Here is a 21024-nt window from a genome sequence, read left to right as displayed (position 1 = left end):
ACATGTGTATTGTGTATTGTGTATTGCGTTGTGCCCGGTCATATGGTAGTGTCAGTGGTACCTACGTCAGTGAGAGCGAGACTTTAAACGAGAGAGGTGGATGTAGGTGAGAAGAAGAAAATTTCAAATGTGTATCATATAGACACGGAGGCGTACGTATAGTGGAATATGCGATTTTCAAATATTGCGTTTGCCTGTGAAATATAACGGCGAAACGTACTCGTCACTTTTAATGTTAATGTTAATTGATCGTCGAAATAGGAGGCGTAATTATCGCTGCTTACATGTCCGATGATTGCATTATATTATTTTATTGCGAATTGTGTATTTGGCGATTGTGTGGCGCAACATCTTGACTGTTATGTATAGATTCGCAGGCAGAGCTATTTTAGACTTTAACTATTTTAGAGTTTAATTTTAACTGTCAAGTGTTTGAAAAATGTGACTTTTATACACAATTTTTGACTGGTCGTTCAATACGCGCTTATGTCGGTGGCCTGAAAACAAAAAAAAATTTCATTGTCAAAGAGACCTTTGTGGTTATATGGGTATAAAATAATTAAATAAAAAGAGAGTAAAAATAGCTTCAAGATTTCAGAGATGGATATTCCGAAGACACCGATGGAGAATCTTTTAAATATGTTGTCAGGACTCAGTGCCGGTCATGAAAAGGCTTTGAAGCAAGGCATTTATAATGCCGTTGCTTTATTTCTATTATGCCTTGTGTCTGCTGCAGGATATGGACTTTGCATTGTTCTCAGCCCATTTTTGAAGCCACTGATTTGGGCTTTACTTTGTGGCTCGGTATTATTTCCCGTCAAGTCATCTTTAACTACGATTGTGCAGTCATGGTTCGCCGCCACTGAGAAGTCGAATAAATTATTTTTGCTCAGTTTGTCGATAGTACCTGTCAACATATTTGACAAACTTTCTGAATTTGTCGGTTCGTTTTTGCAAAAATATCTGAGATATATTTTGAGCATTTTTTCATCGCTTATAGGAATATCCATAGTTTACAAATACCTACCAAATATTATATACTGCTTGATATGGAGACTATTCATGATAGTTAATATTATTCTCAACTTTTTTATATCCATGTGTAATATTTATTTGGTAAGTAATTTATGCGATAAGTTTTGCTTACAAAATCCAACAAAATACCAAAATCAACGGACAAATCGTGTTTGATAATTAGTTAATGTAGATATTGTAAATAATTGCAATTGAGCTATCGTTGTATTATTACATTGTTTAATTGTTTAATTAGCATATAGAACGGATAAGATTTTACAATACTTTCAATCAATTTTACTTGTCATAATGCATGTCAACTGCCTCGTATAATTAATAAATTTTGAACAACTTTATATTTGTCAATGCTTGCCTTTTAATATAATTGATGGAATTTTCATTTTTTTTTTCTTTTCTTTCTATTTTTGTTCTCAGATGGCCACTGTTACGCTAGGATACTTGTCTGTGTTATATTTCTTTTGGACTCCGGCGAATAGTACTCGATTTTATCGCAGTTCATTCATTATGTGGCTCATCATTAGCCTATTCATATCGAATGCTTTGGGAGCGTATCAAGTATTTATTTTTTGCAGCCTTCAGATTTTATTTCTAGTTGGATTTATATACGAAGTAATACTAATATTAGATCATCACGAAATGAATGGTAAAAGAACTTCGTTTATAAATGTAGTGAAATCTGCATTTAATAATATCGACGAGTCGATTACTAATACTACTAAAATGCCGACATTGCTGGAAGACGAGTCATTAATAACGGAAGATGAATCTGTTACAAAAAAAAGTGCAATTAAAGAAGCTAACGATTTAGCTATCAAGCCGTTTCTCAAAACAATTGGAAGATCATTTTCTATGGATCCAAACGTAAGGAAATCGTCGGAGGATCATCTAACTCGAAGAGTTTGTTCCACTAGTAATATCACGTCGGATAAAATATCTATAACAGATCGCTATGTTTTAAAGAAATTGCGTGCGGAATTACGTATGTCTTTAGACATAGAGGTTAATAATGTCGATACCGACAAGTATATGTACGGAGCAATGTATGCTTGTATAGGGATGATATTATGGAAGCATAAGTGGATAGCAATTATTCTGATTATGCCAATGGCATATTTTTATTTGAAAAAATTTAGTTCTTATTTTGGAATAGGAAATGGAGTGTTGAAGCAGTGTCGCAGAGCGATAGATTTGATTAGTTTGTGGTGCCAAGAGCGACACCAAGCATTGATTCCTATTAGCATGAGAGGCCTTTTTAAGGTGATAATTATAATCGATCGCAAAATGACACAAATTTTAAAAGAATCGGTCGATTCGGTAGCAACAACTGCAGTTATTCTGGGACTTATAGTTTTTGTCTTATGTACGTCAGTTTTTATAACAATTCAAGTAAGATTGTTATTCAGTTTTTTCTTTTTATCAATTTTAAAGGTGCGTTCTCAATAATCTATCTCCACCATGCTAACCGTTTTATATAAAAATATAAAATGAACAAAGTGCCTTAATGTTAACGAAGCACAAATTCTTTAGTAATTTACAAAAGCAATAAATAGTTTACAAGTTTATTTTCCAAAATTATGCAAAGTCTATTAAAAACGTTTGTACATTGGTACATTGGGGCATGCTGGTGTATGAATATTGGTACATAATATTTTTATAAGTGAATTCGAACTAACGAACTATAGATTAAATTATTTCTTAAACATACAGATTTATACCGAAGGAATGCATCTGATTCAAATAAGTGGAGAAATTTTAAATTCAACTTTAATGAATCATCCAGACATAGATTGGGTTCCTCAACAGTGGGAAGAGTCGGTTAACAGCGTATTGGATAATGCTTATGTGTACGGACGCACTGCCATTTCGGATGGTGTATGATGTCCATTTATTTAAAGTTTATGCAAAATTGTGCAATTAAAATCGTAATTTAACGTCCGATTAACATAACAATACTGTCCCTTTTTTTAATATCATTTCTAATTATTATTTTGCTTAAAATCTTTTATTTTTTTTTTTTTTATTTTTTTTTTTTTTTTTTTTTTTTTGTTTCTCCTTTAAATTACGTATCCTATGTATCCTATTATACTTACACATTTGTTGCTGTGTAACTTTAATTAGCTTGATGGCATTGAATTAAATACGAAAATCCTCCCCCCCCCCCGCCATATCGATATATTGTATTTTTATTAATTGAGATAAATATTTAATAGACATTATTAATAATGTTTTATATAGATAAGAAAGTTCGTGAAAGACTTGGAACCCGCAAAAGCAGAACAAATGGAAAAGAAAGTATTGGAACTTTGGGATAGACTTTATCAAGCCTGGATGATGTCAAATGATAATCCAAATATGATTGGACCATCCGTGGATGTAAATGCAGCCTTTTCTGTATGGGAAAGTTTAACAGAAAGTATTGGAAAATCTCCATTACGTTAGTTAGATTTTTAATAGATTTTTAATTTTTAATATTCTTACCGTCAAAAATATTGTTTGAATAAGCAGTTGAATTTAGTAAAATATTGTATTAAAATTTTTATTGGAAGAAAAGTTTTATGCTTTTGTCATGCTTACTTTATTCGATTGACATTGTAATTATATTGATGCGTTCTAGAGTTATTTAATATGACCAGCATTCAAAATTTTGCCAAAGAGAATGTCGGTATTCTTATGTCAGTTTTGGATTCCATCTGGGGCATTATAAAGGGAAATATGTCTGTAATTCTCAGCTTAATTACCGAATTAATGTACATAGTACTCATGAGCGGATCAGTTGTGCTTAACTTTGCACTAAGTATGGTAATATTAAGAATCTTTGACTGAATGCATTGATTTAATTTTATCGAAACAGTTTTCAATTTTATGTGTAAATTGATTTCAGATTGTCTTTTTTACCGCATTATTTTATTTACTCAATTCTAGTGGAAAAACCTATAAACCAATTGAATTGATTACTAATTTTAGTCCCATAAGTTGCCACAGGTAAATATGCATTTTTTCTTAGCCTTTTGTAATATTTCAAAAACATTCATAACATTATTCTATTTTGTATGTATATTAAAAAACAAACAAAAATAAAAACAAAAACAAAAACAAATAGCCGACTTGATGAAAAAGGGTAGGTAAAAACAATCTTGAATTTGATTATTTATATGGTAGTTAAACGTAATCTGGCATTTCAATTGTCGTATAAAGCTAATAATTAAGTAGCACTTATACATGAATAATTAAATAGCCGATTCAATTTTCTTGGCGGAATGAAACGTTATTTACAAAAATCCCATTTTAATATTAGATTCGCAACATCTTTACAAGAAGCCATAATTGGAGTTTTTACTGCAACTTTTAAATTGGCTTCCTTCTTCGGCATGTGGACCTGGTTCATACACAATTTGTTTCAAGTTAAATTTATCTATCTGCCGACAGTATTAGCCACTTTGCTCGGAGCAGTACCATTTTTGGATGCTTATTTCGCTTGTCTTCCAGCGACCATTGAACTGTGGTTTACACAAGGACGCTTTATTGCAATTGTATTTTTCCTATTTCATTTTCTGCCTTGCAATATTGTTGTTAGTGAATTTTACAAGGAAATTAAAGGGTACATACTTTTACATATTATAAGAAAGTTAATGTTCTGTAGAGTAATATGAAAAATGTTGAACAACATAGTTGTTAAAAGTAAATTAAAATTCATTGGTATCATTAATAGATTATCAAAGTCCTAATTGTAAAATCAATTTTCAATAACGTTACACGCATATGTAATAATGAGATTAAATAAATATTTCTGTATTGATTTTTAGGGGTGGACATCCATACCTCACTGGCTTATCGATAGCTGGAGGTGTTTTCTGTTTGGGTATCGAAGGGGCTATATTTGGTCCTTTACTTCTTTGTTGCATTATGGTTGCAATTAATTTAAGTAGAAGATATCTTCAATCACCTTCGGAAGAAGCCATAAATTCAATTAAGTCGCAAATCGATCGCCTTGAATCTTAACACGTAGATCATTGTGATTTAACAAGTAACTAATATTTTAATAGAATTTAAATGTATAAAAACTAAAATCATAAGTAGTATCGCTCGCTATAATCGATTACAATTAATGATTGGATATTTAAAGAGAAATCTATAGTGTATATAACATTTATTCTATTTTTCTAAAGAATAAGATAAAAGCGTCTTATGAAAGACTTTTGCTATAGCACGCGTTAAATCTGTGATTACATAGTCTTAAATAGTGTTAATACAAAAAAAGAAAAAAAAAAGAAAGCAGTTTAATTATACGTATAACTAAAAACGTTCTTATTGAAGAAGAAGAGAGATAAAATGTTAATTAATATAAGAATTTAAATGCTTAGCTTTGTTTGATACTCAGAACCAATTAATACCACAAAAAAAAAAAAAAAAAAAAAAAAAAAAAAAAAAAATTTTCTTTAATATAAATGTTTTCGTGTATAAAATTTTAAATAAACTATTTTGAATATTTTTATTTATTACTTATAATAATTGTACCTAGTCGTTGATCAGTATAATTAATGAATCTCTGCTAATTCATAATTGATTTGAAAACATTCTTGTACATTCGTAGCTTTTATTTATACATTTTAAAATATTCGACTGTTTCAATTATTTACTTATTTTTGTTTGCTTAAAAGTTTTCGACATTTTATCAAGAGGAATCCAACTGTTATTTATAATGTATACAATTATATAATAATAAATTATTTACATTTTAATCTTGCTCTTGAAATTATAAAAAATGTTTAGTCATCTAACGTATATATTGCTCGTTGCTTCGATTTTGATTCTAGTGGTTTTGATTGTTTTTGAATTATATTTGCATTACGAGATGTATTTTTCGTCACAATAAAGGTTATGACACTATCGATTTAATTTAACCATCGATATTCAGTTGATCGATTACAATTTGTGCATCTAAAGCCCGAAGATCGCTATTGTAAATTCGCGAAAGTGACGTAACTATAAGATTTTTATTAATATGTGCTATTGTCGTTGCTTTAAAAGCATGAAAATTAATGGATTTCTTCCCTTGTAAGACGTGAAAACCATTTTCCGAAAAGTAGCCGCCTACGTTTCCTATTTCCAGCCAAACGAACAATGCCATATTTTGTGAAACTATTTCAATCTGAAAATCTAGTTTCGAATCGCCTTTGAATTGAATATCGATCTGAAAAATATTTTTATTAATTTCATCAATAAGAGTTATGGATATTTCGACTATTCGGCCAAAATTAAATTTAAAAATGATTAACGTACTGTTATAGAATCATTTGGTAAAGAAATTTTTTTCATCGGATGTGGATATACGTAATTTCTTGGAGCTATGATTTTATTATTTACATCCTTTAATATTAGTTCTAAAAAGCAATTTTCTTTTGCCGTGGATAATGTACCGCATCCAGCTGATTCTAAAAGCTTATCGATCCAATACTGAATTACGAATTTAGACTCGTTAGCTTCCTGCAATATTTGTAATCAATCAGAGTGATATTTATTGTTGGTTTATGTATTTTGCGGACAATTTGCTTGGACAAGTAACAACTTACAAGTGTAATATTATTAATTTGATTTGTATGAATGATCGTCGAGCTCTTCCATTCGTAAAAATTCATTTCAACGGCTAAATCGTTCAGAGGCTTTAGTAAATCTGATACAATAAAGATTAAGAGTTCGTTGGCTTGAGTTAGCTTAGACGTAACAATAAGTGGAGAGAAAAACTCTTTAGCATAGTAATGCAGCATCTTCCAGCGTCCTTCAATATCTACAAAGACAAAAGTTCCATAGTTAAAAAATAATTGCTATTATATTATATTCCTATCGCACGTGCGCATTCGTGTTATGCCTTTCACATGTATTTATAATGATAATAATAGTGATTACCAACTGAAGACCACGACGGGGCTTGCCAAACGTCATTCAGCTGCCAATAAAGTGCACCCATTGTCAAACCCTCGCCTAAATCATTAAACGAACTCTTCGTCTGACGGTATAATTCTGTTTGTATTCTCATGGAAACTGCCTGCGTCACTTGACTTAGGTACGTGTAGTCCATCAATGCCCTTATTGTATTATTACTATTTGGTATAATAAAGTTTGTATCGATTAAACGTCTCATAATAACATTTCCTTGAGGCAGGTGTTGACGATGTGTCATAAATGAACTATTTAATTGCAAATCGGTCAAGTTTTTCGAAGCAGAGATCATAGTCCATACCGAGGGTAAGGCCTGAAATCCATATTCAGACGCAAATCGTGTTATCGGATACTGATTAATGTCCCAACTGTTCTTTACATAATTGTAATAATGAACTGAAATAAAGAAATTTTAATGATAAATTAAAGTTACTTTTTCAATTTACGCAAAAATATTCTGCCGTAGCTTTCGCCAGTCAGTTATTGCCATTTACGCGGTTCATTTCATTATTTATTTATTTATTTATTTATTTATTTATTATTATTTCTTTTTCATTTTTTTTTTTTTACTCGAACATCGAATCCTCCCTCACGCATTGGTATAAATTTTACTAAATCCGACACACCATTGCACGCACAGTGAATTATATCAATTTAAAGCACATTACCATCTCCATAGAGATTCGAATAGGGATTCGATTCCGTATAATTTTTTTCCTCGCTGTACAATCCATTACTTGGACTCGATACGGCAAATGGTCTTGTCGAATCTATCATTATTGCCTCATTTTTAATGGTATCCACATAAAGTTTAACATAATCATCCTTGTAAAGTTTATTATTCCCAGTGCCATACCAATTTCCATAAAGTGCAGCTTCGTTTTCATTATTTCCCGCCCATAAAGCAATGCTTGGATGATATTTTAATCTTCTCGTGTTTTGAATAACCTCCTCCTTCACATTATCAAGAAAGAATTTTGTCGTCGGATACATATTACAAGCAAACATAAAATCTTGCCAAATCATAATTCCATACTCGTCGGCTAAGCTATAAAAAAGATCTGATTCGTAAACTCCACCGCCCCATACTCTTAACATATTCGCATGAGTGTCCTTAACGGCTTTAAGTAAATTCTCTAATTTTTCTTTATTTTCTAAATGCTCGGGAAATATGCTCGAGGGAATCCAATTACTTCCTTTGGCAAACACAGGAATCCCATTAACTTTAAAATAAAAGCTCAAGCCCTTCTTCAATGGCTCCTGTATCAGTTCGATGGTTCTGAATCCAATTTTAAATTTACGTTCTATTATACGAGCAGCAACTTTTATTCTTACGTTCAGTGAATACAAGCTCTGCTTACCATAGCCATTGGGCCACCACGTTTCTACTTTATCCTTAAATTTTAGAAAATACAGTTTGCCTGGATTAATATAATGAAAATATTCCATATTTCATGTATACTTACGAGAGGCACATTTAACATTACGCTTGCATTGGCGCGATTATTTATAACTTTTAAATTTGTAAATACACTGTCGTTCAAATGCTTGTCTTCCAACATACATATTATGTGAATTGGTTTGTCAACCTCTGTCCTCTTATCATGAAAATGATCGACAAATGCCGTTACAACAATTTTCCAACTACTCTGCTTAAATATATCGACTGTGACTTCGGATACCAATACATCATCTACAGCTTCGACTTCTACATTCCTCCTAAATATCACAATAGTAAAATTATAATTTTCGACGTCATTATAATTTAGTATATATATATATATATATATATATAAGATAACATGATTTTGATATATGCATGACTTTTCATTGAAAGCCATTCAAATTCATTGTACCATATCCCCATTGATGGGAAGGCTGGACCCCAATCCCAACCGTAACTGGCTTGCATTTTTCTTATATGATTGACATGGCACTCCCCATTATACGCACTTGGAACGCACTTAGGTGGTACGATGTAATTTAGAGATTGAAGATTGTACAGTTTTTCAGCAATTTTAACAGACGATTCAAAAATTACTTTCAACTCGTTATCTCCACTCTGTAATTTTAATATACCATGTCATAAAAGCCAATAGATGCATCGATTATCGGTAGGTCGCACAAATAAATACTATATATTTTTTTAATAACGACGTTTTACCTTTAAGTAACTTTTAATGTCAAAACTGTACTTTAAAAACATATTTGAAGTTTCTCCAATTTGAAAATCATTTACATAAATTTTAGTAAACGTATCTAATCCATGGAAGATTAGAATAATGTGAGACGCACTCAGAAAAGTGTTATTAACTGCAATAAACAAATAAAAAAAATCAACAACGTTTATAATGTATTTAAACAAAATTTTATTTAAACAATTACCTTGGATATTAGTTGTATAGACAATTGTTTCATTTGCAACCCATCGATTTATCACATCGTTAAATCCTAATAAATTCTTTTTAATTATTCCACATCTTTCTAAATCACTATAAATACCACCAGGTATTTCGGCTATAAATCTTGTGCCTGTTTAATTCAATTAAAAAAAAAATTTATATATATAGATATATATATATGATCGAATAGCAAAAATATTAAGGAAAAAACGTATATTACCTGTTGATGGAATGTAACCTCTCCATTTTCCATTTAATGAAATTGATATTACATTATAAAAACAAAGAATTAGGCAAACAAGGAATATTTTTATCCCATGCATAATTAACTATGTATTGTATTATATGAATATTTTATCATAAATTAACCTTACAGTCGTTAATTTTTCTATCCTTACTATTGTCCAAATCAAAGCAACGACTATAAATATTAAATATATTTGATTTTGTAATATAACTATTTTTAATATAATTGTACACGTTTCAGTGCATACACGCATGTGTATGTATGCGTACATCCATATACAAATGCAAACGCTTAAATAAAAAAAAAAAAATAAAAAAAAAAAATAAAATATATATATATATATATATACACGTATCTATATATATATATATATATATATATATATATATTTTTTTTTTTTATTACAAGCTTTAAATGGTCTCTTGAACACGAAAGATAAACAACATACTTAAACGAAATTTCCTAAGTATGTAGATAAATTTAATCGAATTGAAATTATTATTTAAATTACAAAAACATTCAACAAAAATACGTTGCAATAAATACGGGCTTACTAATTAAATTAAAACACCTTTTTAAAAATAAAATTATATTTTCAAGATATTTTAAAAATAGGTACAAAACTTATCTTATCTCTAACAATTGCTCTTTCTTATATTTAAATAACAAAATATATAAATATGTTGAAGCAACTATGTATTATCGGTTAATAGAGCCATATTATAGACAGTTTTTTTTTTCTTTCTACATCTTTTACAATTTTTTAAGCAATGTTTCAAACACTGTTGACTATAATTACAAAATAAACTTTTGACTTACTTTCTAGATCAATTTTTGTACACTATACACGTAACTAAATTATCATTTTAATCCGAAAGAATTTTTATATATTTGCCAAGTAATTGAAAAGGTAAAATATTTGGGCACAAAGGAAATTTATGATTCTCATCGTTAATTAAGTAATTTATCACTGGAATGTATCATCGTACGATATCACAACATTCTTCCAAGATTATTCTAGGCATTAAATTTTGTAATGTGAAATTGATATGACGAATATAAACGGTATGATCTACATAGTTAAATGATTAATTAAAATCATATTGAAATAGAAGGAGTACGAGAGCTATTGTATAGATTTAGATTTACAGTTAAGATTTTCGCATAAGGATATCATGTTGCTTTAGTAATTTCGACGATAAAATTTCGTAAAAAAAAAAAAAATGTGAAGAACCACGAATAACCGTCCTTTCGCCACTTACATTTGTCATTGTTAATCACTTACAATGATCGACAGTTATAAAACATTGAAACGGATGATCCATTCAGCACGCAAATTCCTAAATGAAATTAGAAAAATGTATCATTTTAGATGAGAATATTTTACGAATTTCCAAGAGAAAAAAGAATATGGCGAATTTTACCATTTGGCACTGTTTCGTGCTATTAGACATTTTTATTTCAAAGGCATTGGCATTGTAATGCTCGCGTTACGTTGAATCGTTGCGACTCGAACATGGCTCTTGGCAATTCAACTCGTTCGATCCTACTTTATATTCGCAGCAGTGTTCGGCGTGCAGTTCGATATCGTCGTCTGGGAAATAGATACTACAAATGGGGCACTGCACAAGCGAATTATAATAAGCTATGTCGACGTCATTGTTATCGCCAGAGCCACTCTAGAAAGGCAAAAATTATTAAATAATAGGACTAGGAATAGGACTAGGGAGATAGTGGTAACGAGGGCTTAGCGATACTAACAAGACTCTGGTGCGACGTATCATTTCTTCTCATTCTTGAATTACGGCTGCTAAAATTCTCTCCCTCGTGCAACTCCTTCGATATCAACTCATCCACCTTCATTTGCTTTGTCATTTTCCTCCGATTCATTGCTTTCTTCGAGGGTTTCAGTTTTTGCTTCTCTGCAACATTTATATTTTCTAAATAAGAGAACGCTATATGTATTTTGTTTTGCAAATGTGTAGGCACTGGTGAAATATTTTTTTCATCAGTTATGTCTACACAATCACTGTCGTCTATTTCTTCATTAAGTTTGTCTAAAGTTTTATTAATTTCTTCGTCATTTAAGAATAAAGCATTATTTACGAAACTCTTTTTTGATCGAATTATATATTTTTTCTTAGCTCTGGGACCTTTGAAATTCTTTTTAGCAGGCTTTGGAGGAAGAACGCGCCTCGGACATTGTAACTCTTCATAATTAAGTTCTGAGTTTATCGAAGGATTTGCATTTAAATTCTTATGTAAATTGAACGTGTTTGAATTATCAAATAACTCAGAATCCGAAAGATCCTTATTATCATCTACTTCAATCGTCTCAACGGAATTAACAAAATTAGCTTTATTTTTCAACTCCTCCTCTGCTCTTTTTGCCTGTTGCCATTTTCTTTTTTTTCTATAGATAGACCCATCATTGCTTTTATTATCACTACTGTCATATGCGGCAGCACCAATATTACATAATGCCTTACGTTTAGCAGCTCGGCCGAATTTTTGCTTAGGTGACTCCTTTGCTCCGGCACTCTTTTCCTCAAATCGATTTTTCTCCAGTGAACTGTCCCATTCTAACGCAACCTTTACAAACATAGCAAGGAACATAGCATTAGAGTCGGCCAATAAATAAATTTCATTCTTCTTAATATACGCTCTATTATATGTATATTAATTCTTTTGTCAAGTTTCAAATATTTGTGCCCGCTACACAATAGATTTGACCTCAAATTTATAAATGCTTCGATATAGCAAATGTTTCATAATTCATTGTAAGAGATATTTTTCTTTTTATTAATGATATATTTGTGCTCTCTATATATCTCAATAACAATAGATTATGTGTAGGTAAATTGTTATGCTCGCGCATTTCAAATCTATATATATATATATATATATATATATTAACATTATTCTTTACAATACGTGTATACACTAAAGTAGTATTAAATATAGATCTTTGTATTGTGAATTCTGTAAATTAATAAACGATTTTTAAAAGCAGCATAAAAAAATTAATGAATAATCGTATATTATAATCCTTGAAACTTAATATAGTATAAGCGAAAATCATTACTTTTGTTATTCTATTCTTTAATTCTTTATTTATTTATTTATTTTTTTTTTAGATGTTTTTGTTCGTTTTCTACTATTACTTTCACTATTAATTGCCAGTAATTCCGTTCAATTCACCTTAATAGGTGACCCATATTGCGATATTCCATTTTCGTTAGAAAATTCAGACAAGATGAATTTTTCATATTGAATGTCTAGTTCGTTGCTCATGGCTTGACACATTCCTTTGAACATTGTGGAATTGATTTTTTCCTCCATATACTGTAATATCTCATTTTGCGAAATGCTTATGGGTTTTGGATGCTCTATTGACATAACATTTTTATCTTTACTATATTTAAAAAGATTTAAATTCCACTCGCTACTAATATTACAGATCTCCTCCATTACTCGAAGATCGACGTTCGAAGACGAACATTTTTCACAAACTTCCTTGTTGTTATCGTCGTTGATTTTGATACTAGGGACACTAGTTTTTAACGACGAGCTGCTCCTATCATTATTATTATTAGACAGGGATGTTTTTGTTAGACTGTCGGTGCTATTAGATAAACTTAACGACGATATAGTCGCAACATCTTTGTTACTGTCCATAGAATTTTGTGGCGATCTTAGGTCACTCGATGCTTTACACTAAAATTTAAAAATATAAGTATATCAGAAGAGAAACACATTGAATTTCTAATAGAAATCGTCATAAAGAAACGGAACATGGAAGTAACAGAAATACCATAAATTACTTATAACGTTGTGGGCAAAAAGTAATCGTTGATTATCGTCGTTTAAATTTTATTACAACGCGTTACAATACTCAATCGATATTACGTTTATTACGCAAACAGACGGTTCTTTACAAACGAACGAGAGAAAAGAAAATTCGTATTTTTAAAATTCTTTCGAGCGCTATCAATACGTTAATATTCTTCGCCATTACTGATACTCACGTTTTCCTGACATTTGTTCGATGCCATCGGAGATTCCTCTTCTATGCTATTCATCTCCTTTAAATTATTAATGGGATCGGCCTCTGCAAAGAAAATACACACCAGACTTAAGTAAATACTGTAGTTGGGCGGGAGGGCGATTGAACGGTGGAGGGAGGGAAAGTAGTAGATATTTGTCTTTTTTTTTCTCTCCCAAGTCCATTATCACATCAACGCATTGGGCGATAAAAGTACAAGGCATTGCACAATCGCATGTGCAAATTGCTTCCTGGCTTATCGTTTTAAATTCACCGTAAGACAATGAAATAATATAATCCCAAGCTCGCGACAACAAAGCTCGTGAAATTCATTTGTATCAGGATTGGTGAACGTAATTCACCCACGAGGCCCGACAAATCCTTTTAAAAACAAGAAAGCTGCGCCCGAGTGAGGAAGAGAAGGGGCAATGGGAAGGCCCGCACAAGCAGCGGATGCGACGTTAAACATTCGATTATTAATAGGATGAAAATTATTATACTTTGATATTGGCTTCTCGGCTCTTCTTCCTGCGTCTGGCAGACATTATTCCGTGGCTCATCCTCTCTCTTCGATGCCATATTACCCAATAAAGCTCGAATCATTCTGTGGCTGAGCGTTCTGGGCTGAATGGTTGGAGAAGTCCGGGATAAGAACGCGCGCAATGCAATAGAACGCCGGCAAACGCAACGGACAATCACTCGAATAATCCAAGGCCCCTTCGCCACGCGACAACATTAGCGGCGATTCCGCAAAATCTCCCTCCGTGACGCCTTAACCGCAGCGTCGTACAAACAAACGAGAGCGTACGCGCGTACCTCCGCGATACCATTTCTCTTCCGGTAAACCAAGAAGCGCAGGACGTTTCCAGCTACGTAGCGGCTGTGTAAGCTGCTCCTCGTAAGCTCCTCGAGCAATTATGGCGAGTTTTCACGTCGCGCGACCATCCAGTGTCCCCTGTCCAGTTTTCTTACTCCCTCCGTGCGCCACCGCCCCCTCCCAATCCAAGCCAGCGCCATTGTCGGCAGAGGCTTAGGCAGGAGACCAGCAGCGACGGGCGAGCGAAACTCCGAAGGAAATCCCGGGAACTTTGGGCGCCAAATTGGAGTGGGGAGGCCGGCTGAGCTTGTTTAATGTGATTATTAACGTGGTTAATTGATTGTCGGCAAGTCGTTTTGATAATTGTTCCGAGCCGTCGCGGCGTGGAATGAGAGAGAGTTATTTAAGGGGAGCTTATTTAATCGCGAGCGTCTCGCTTCCTCGTTGAGTGTGTTCGTGATATTAATTATATTATTAGGCTCGAATTGCAAGAGTCCTCGACATGGCCGATTCAAACAAGCTGACAAAGTTGATCCACACGACCTTTAATATTTACGGATTGAAAATAACGAGGTAATGGATATTTTATAATAGCGTCAAGTCACAGACTGCCCATCGTCGTCTGATTTATCCCTCCTTCTTATCTTACTTTCTTTGCGATGTTTTTAAGGAAATTGAGCGTCGTCGTGGCAAAACATTTGCAAAATAATACAGATTTGAATCCGGAGATTTGGCTGACGAAAATAATCGAGCAAATACTGGGACAGAATCTGCCAGGCGCCAACGTCGATCTGGACAATATAAAGCTTGCCTTGAAGGAGTGCTTCAAGCCCGAAAGTACGTTGAAGGAGACGGAATCGGTGCTAAATGTCATTGATATTTTCACCGTACCTAAGGTGGTCTACGATACTAATAAGAAAAAGTATACGATACAAAGAATGGATAATAATTTGTTCTCCGAAGCTGTCGACAAGTCATTCGTTTTTAAGGAGCGACTGGATCTGCTGTGGTACAGAACACAGAGGCACGCGAGTTTCGCGCCGGCCAAATTTGGCAAGACAGAGTCCAATAAATTGCAATTGGTTCCCATAGAATTTTTACTTAGCCAGGCCAAGACGAAAGATGTCTGTATTATGGGACTATTGTCTCAGATTACGGAAGGTCAATATTACCTGGAGGATTATACCGGATCTATTAAAATAGATCTCAAAGATGCTATATCCTTTTCAAATTAAAGTAACAGCTAATGCTGTAAATGCGTGTGACGATTAATAATTAAAGATGTAACTTTGATTTATGGGACGATAAGATTGTCTTTCCTTGACTAAAATATAATTCTTCAGTTCGAGCTTAATTATGGAAGGGTCCATTGTTCTAGCCAAGGGACGATACGTAGAAGGAATTTTACAGGTTGATAACATTGATTTCCCACCGCCGGATTCGGTAGAAAATAGCCGAGTCAATTTCGGGGATAGCAATACCTTTGGCGGATCTCATCCGACGTCCTTAAAATTATCAGAAAAATTAAAAGCGTACGAAGAGGCGAATAAAGATAATTTCATTATTGTGATATCGGAATTCTGGGTGGATAGTGAAATTGTGTTAAGCAAATTTAAGGTTCTACTCTCTGGATTCTCAGAAAGTCCTCCAACCGCTATTGTACTATGTGGCCACTTCTTAAGTTTCTCAATGACTGTCACGAGCGTTAAAAAATTGAAAGAAGGTTTTAAAAGACTTGCTGCAATCATTGCTGAGTTCCCGGTGATTCAGAAAAATACTAGCCTTATACTGGTACCTGGCCCCTACGATCTTAGTGCCCCGAATATATTACCAAGGGCGCCGCTACCGAAATACGTGCTCGAAGATCTTTTAAAAATTTTACCCAACACGTATTTAGCGACGAATCCTTGTCGATTACAATACTGTACAAAAGAAATTGTTATTTTTAGAGAAAACATGTTATCTAAACTGTGTCGAAATACTCTACATTATCCAAAAAAGGAGGAAGACGAGGCGAGTGAGAATAGGGGAGAAAAAATATACGAAGCTGTAAGAATATTTCATTTCATCTATTCTTTTGCATATTTTTGTTTCATTTGTATGTTGTCATGTTTTTGCTATTATTTCAGTTTGCCAAATCAATTATTAGACAGTCGCATTTAACGCCTCTACTCTTTTCAATGATTCCTGTGTATTGGAAACACGATCAAGCCTTACACCTCTATCCAACGCCAGATCTTATAATCGTAGCCGATGATTTCCAGCCTTACGCTACAAGTTACGCCAACTGCAAAGTTATTAATCCTGGACCATTTAGTAAGAGTAATTTTGCTTTTAAATGCTACAATCCTGCGGATAATATTGTAGAAGACTGTGAAATACCTGCCGATGATGGCTAAATCTAGCTTAATTTTAATAACTTCAAATAAAGAAGAGAAATTAAAAATCTACAATGTAAATAATGTTATATTCTATGTATAATATATATATATATATAATTTTTTTTTTTTTTTTTTTTTTTTTTTTTTTGTAAAAGAAAGTTATTTAAGTATTTGTACAGTATTTATTTCTTAAAATATACGTCAATATTTATATTTAACAAGTACGTAAATTATTCCTTAAAGCTACAATGAAAATAATAAGTAAAATTTAAAAATTTTGAATATTTAAATCGTAAGAATTTAATTTTATTTCAGAAAAAAAAAACAATTGTTATTTACACGTAAAGTTTTAAACAAAAATATTTATAAATAAATAAATACATAAATGAATAACTATGCATATATATATATATATATATATATATATGTGCGTGCGTGCGTGCGCGCGCGCGCGCGTATGCATGTTTAGGTGGACATGTTCATACATATGTGTATACACATAAAAGTAGATAAATCTATTTAATAGATTGTTTTTTCTAATCTTAAATGTAAGGAGTAATAGAAGGACAAGGTATATTTAAAACTTGTGAATGTATTTAGGTTTTTAAAAGTAATTTTATCAGCATTCAATAGATCATAATGACAACAATTACTTTTAAACATTAAATATTATATAAAATGATAGAACTTAACTTTCAATTTATATAAATTTAATGAATTATTACTGGTAATGAGTTTGAACGTGCCAAAAATATACTGACAGGTATAGAATTAAATTCTTATTACTGATTACTGAGTCACGTATCACAATCTATGCATACCGAGGCACTTTGAAACCCCATAAGGTATTAAAATCAATTTTGATTACACAACTCTCCATCGTGAATTATATGTTACTTTGGTAAGAAAATAATAATAATAATAATAATAATAATAATAATTACGATGATGATGATGACGATGACGATGACGATGATGACGACGACGACGACGACGACGACGACGATGATAATAATAATAATAATAATAATAATAATAAGGATTTTGCTTTTATGTCTTACAATTATTGTGATCGTATCTGATTTAATAAAAAAGTATAAGATAGGAATTTTCTAACAGAATTTAAACAAAGAAAAATGAGAAGAACAATACTACATTATTGCACGTGCTTACTGAGTACGTTTTACTTTTAGCTTTGTTTCTTACTAATCGATTCTCCCGTTTGCTCATGTTAAGATCGTGGATCGCTTCCATTATTCTTAATACATATATAATACGATTATGTACCAATGCTTTTCGCGCGTAACTATATACAGATGCATAAACTGGAGTGTTGCATTTATAAATTCAGTCGTCGGATGATCATTCAGTCCTTTGTACTCTCCATTTCATGGATTTCCTGGTTTACTATTGATTTCTCCTACAGAAATAAAAGACATTTTATTAGATTTTGCGAAATACAATTGTCTCGGTGGTTTTGTTACAAATATTTCGTTTTATCTCTCATTCATATATATATATATATATATATATATATGAAAATTTGGGTAATCGTGCGTTATACGTCACATTAAATGTTATTACATTAAACAACAACAACATTAAATAATGTATAAAGCTAATGCAAAGTTGAACGAATAGCTAATATACTAACTGTCTCTCTGGTATCTTCGACAAGCTTCGTTTCTTTCCTCTGCGTCAAAGTACCATAATGTTATGGCATATCTCGTTTTGTATGCTGGTTGAACTTCATGTGGATTTCTTCGATCTGACCAGAAAAAGAGAATTCGATCAAAAAGTGGTTCAATGTCCGCAACTTGATCTTGCCAGCCTTCTGGAAATATCCTAAGGAGACCGCCATTTTGCTGAAATAATTGTAATTTTAAACATTTAATCTCATCGATATTTCTCAATATCAAATTAGAAATTAAGGAAATTTTATGCATCCGATTACAACAGTACAAACATTATAATTACATTAGATTAATAAATCATTAGTACAACAATTAAATTGATATGCGCGTATGTGCGCAATAATATATTCGGATTGCCGATGAATAATTAGGGATGTATTAATCATTGTATCATGAGGCAGAACATCGTTAATAGTTAATAATTTTTAAAATCATGAAATAAAAAAAAACATATTTCCGAAATAACAGACCAAACTTTCCAAGTCATTGAAAAGAAAATTGAGAGAAGGATATTATATGATGAAATAGAGATCGATTACCTTGATGTCCCAATCCCTATTTAAATAATATATCGCCGTGATGCACCTGCCGTCTTGATTTGGATTATCCACGTGTTTTACATAATGGGAACCGTAGCCAGGATAACACGCTACCATAGCCTTAAAATAATAAAAAGAGACGAATACGTTAAAAAATAGTTGTTTTTTTTCTTCTAAAATTACACAATAATGTTAAACAATAGGATCGCGTAATAAAAAATCACACGCACTTGTTTATATATATATATATATATATATATATATATATATATATTGAGTTTAATATATGATTTGCGCAGAGAAGAATGCAAACATCATCACCACGGTACACTTCGTTTTCGTAATTTAAATTATTTTTAAAACATATCTTTTACGATTTCTTTAAGACGAAACATCGTTACGTTATCAATTATCGAACTTATCACAGCTATTTCACATAAACGAATAAAAATTAATGAAACGCAAAAAAACGTACAAATCAGTTTGATCAAACATTTAATTTTATTAATAACGTCGATTCATTAATTTTTAATCGTGCAGCATTGAATTTTTGATATATTGCAGTATTAGGACATTACGCGGTTTATCTAAAGTTTGTCGTACGTAGAGAAAAAATATGGTATAATTATATTGAAAATATTGTGAGAATAAGTAAGTAGGATCGCATTCTCTTATAGCCGCTTAAAAATATATTTTTTCCAAATCACATTTTCTTATTATAATATAATATTATATTTCGTATATTAATTTGTTATGCGTTGTCGGTTTATATATATATATATATATATATATATATATATATTGAGTTTAATATATGATTTGCGCAGAGAAGAATGCAAACATCATCACCACGGTACACTTCGTTTTCGTAATTTAAATTATTTTTAAAACATATCTTTTACGATTTCTTTAAGACGAAACATCGTTACGTTATCAATTATCGAACTTATCACAGCTATTTCACATAAACGAATAAAAATTAATGAAACGCAAAAAAACGTACAAATCAGTTTGATCAAACATTTAATTTTATTAATAACGTCGATTCATTAATTTTTAATCGTGCAGCATTGAATTTTTGATATATTGCAGTATTAGGACATTACGCGGTTTATCTAAAGTTTGTCGTACGTAGAGAAAAAATATGGTATAATTATATTGAAAATATTGTGAGAATAAGTAAGTAGGATCGCATTCTCTTATAGCCGCTTAAAAATATATTTTTTCCAAATCACATTTTCTTATTATAATATAATATTATATTTCGTATATTAATTTGTTATGCGTTGTCGGTTTAAAAAAAAAAAAATATATATATATATATATATATTGACTCAATATAAATACAAATGCATTGGTTACGATGACATTTCAATCGAGCTTTTATAAAACAAACAATTTTTCAATTAAAAAAAATATTTATGTTTCATAATACATTGTTAAATGAATTCATATTAAAGACGAATTATCTTTTAACCTTTCATTGTGTCGTACATACCAATTTATAAATTATATCTCGAAAAATATTCGCACCCACAGTATTATCTAACCGATAGGCGTATGGACAGCAAACAATAATACATAATATATTGACACATAAAGCACTAAACGTTACGTCTTCCTCGAAATTCTCACGTAGACCATTGGGTAAACTTGATTACGAAAAAGTTCTTGTATTATTCTTGGGTAGAGTAAGAGGACGGGAGAGTCACAGAGAGAGAGAGAGAGAGAGAGAGAGAGAGAGAGAGAGAGGAAAAAAGATAGAATATAGAGGAACAAAGAGATATAAAAACAAGTAGCTTCAAATAAAAAATTACTTCGATTTTATTACTAATATGGGAAAAACTTTAAGCTTACGTTATTATACAACGTCATATCGAGATTTTTAATTAAATTAATTTTACTTTAAAGCTACGACTACTCTTTC

The 21024-nt window shown here is 31.6% G+C and overlaps 4 protein-coding genes across 6 annotated transcripts in view; 2 read left to right on the top strand and 2 right to left on the bottom strand.

The window, feature by feature from the left end:
- The first annotated feature begins 157 nt into the window (after positions 1-157).
- On the top strand, positions 158-5303 carry LOC105362775 (transmembrane protein 245). 3 transcript variants are annotated; one of them, XM_011500265.1, is made up of 9 exons: positions 158-1116; positions 1450-2421; positions 2743-2907; positions 3271-3448; positions 3650-3834; positions 3917-4017; positions 4136-4153; positions 4331-4633; positions 4839-5303. In XM_011500265.1, the coding sequence occupies exons 1-9, from the start codon at positions 601-603 to the stop codon at positions 5032-5034; spliced, it is 2634 nt and encodes an 877-aa protein (XP_011498567.1). In that variant the 5' UTR covers positions 158-600; the 3' UTR covers positions 5035-5303. The 3 variants fall into 3 exon arrangements, with proteins under 3 accessions (XP_011498567.1, XP_011498564.1, XP_011498566.1); XM_011500262.1 differs by having other exon boundaries at positions 3271-3469; XM_011500264.1 differs by lacking the exon at positions 4136-4153 and having other exon boundaries at positions 3271-3469.
- A 555-nt stretch (positions 5304-5858) lies between these two features.
- On the bottom strand, positions 5859-9697 carry beta-Man (beta-mannosidase). The gene is made up of 9 exons (XM_011500568.1): positions 9595-9697; positions 9137-9504; positions 8797-9034; positions 8439-8722; positions 7641-8367; positions 6940-7368; positions 6606-6820; positions 6316-6519; positions 5859-6226 (listed from the first exon to the last, which is right to left on the bottom strand). The coding sequence occupies exons 1-9, from the start codon at positions 9695-9697 to the stop codon at positions 5933-5935; spliced, it is 2862 nt and encodes a 953-aa protein (XP_011498870.1). The 3' UTR covers positions 5859-5932.
- Positions 9698-14683: 4986 nt separating this feature from the next.
- DNApol-epsilon58 (DNA polymerase epsilon subunit 2) lies at positions 14684-16930 on the top strand. Its single transcript, XM_011500261.1, has 4 exons — positions 14684-15056; positions 15154-15700; positions 15819-16532; positions 16613-16930. Exons 1-4 carry the CDS (start codon positions 14986-14988, stop codon positions 16880-16882), a joined length of 1602 nt encoding a protein of 533 aa, XP_011498563.1. The 5' UTR covers positions 14684-14985; the 3' UTR covers positions 16883-16930.
- Positions 16931-17887: 957 nt separating this feature from the next.
- The window catches only part of Hph (HIF prolyl hydroxylase), a 12908-nt gene continuing 9771 nt past the window's right edge, over positions 17888-21024 (bottom strand). The window contains exons 3-5 of the mRNA XM_011500260.1: positions 19098-19217; positions 18519-18729; positions 17888-18284 (exon numbers count right to left, since the gene is read on the bottom strand). Of these exons, the coding sequence (XP_011498562.1) occupies positions 18253-18284; positions 18519-18729; positions 19098-19217 (363 nt within the window). The 3' untranslated portion in view covers positions 17888-18252. The remainder of the gene's footprint in view (positions 18285-18518; positions 18730-19097; positions 19218-21024) is intronic.

This window comes from Ceratosolen solmsi, unplaced genomic scaffold (genome assembly GCF_000503995.2).
Source record: "Ceratosolen solmsi marchali unplaced genomic scaffold, CerSol_1.0 scaffold56, whole genome shotgun sequence".
Lineage (NCBI taxonomy): Eukaryota > Metazoa > Arthropoda > Insecta > Hymenoptera > Agaonidae > Ceratosolen > Ceratosolen solmsi.
The sequence above is the reverse complement of the archived record's forward strand: the minus strand, read 5'-3'. Positions and strand labels throughout refer to the sequence as shown.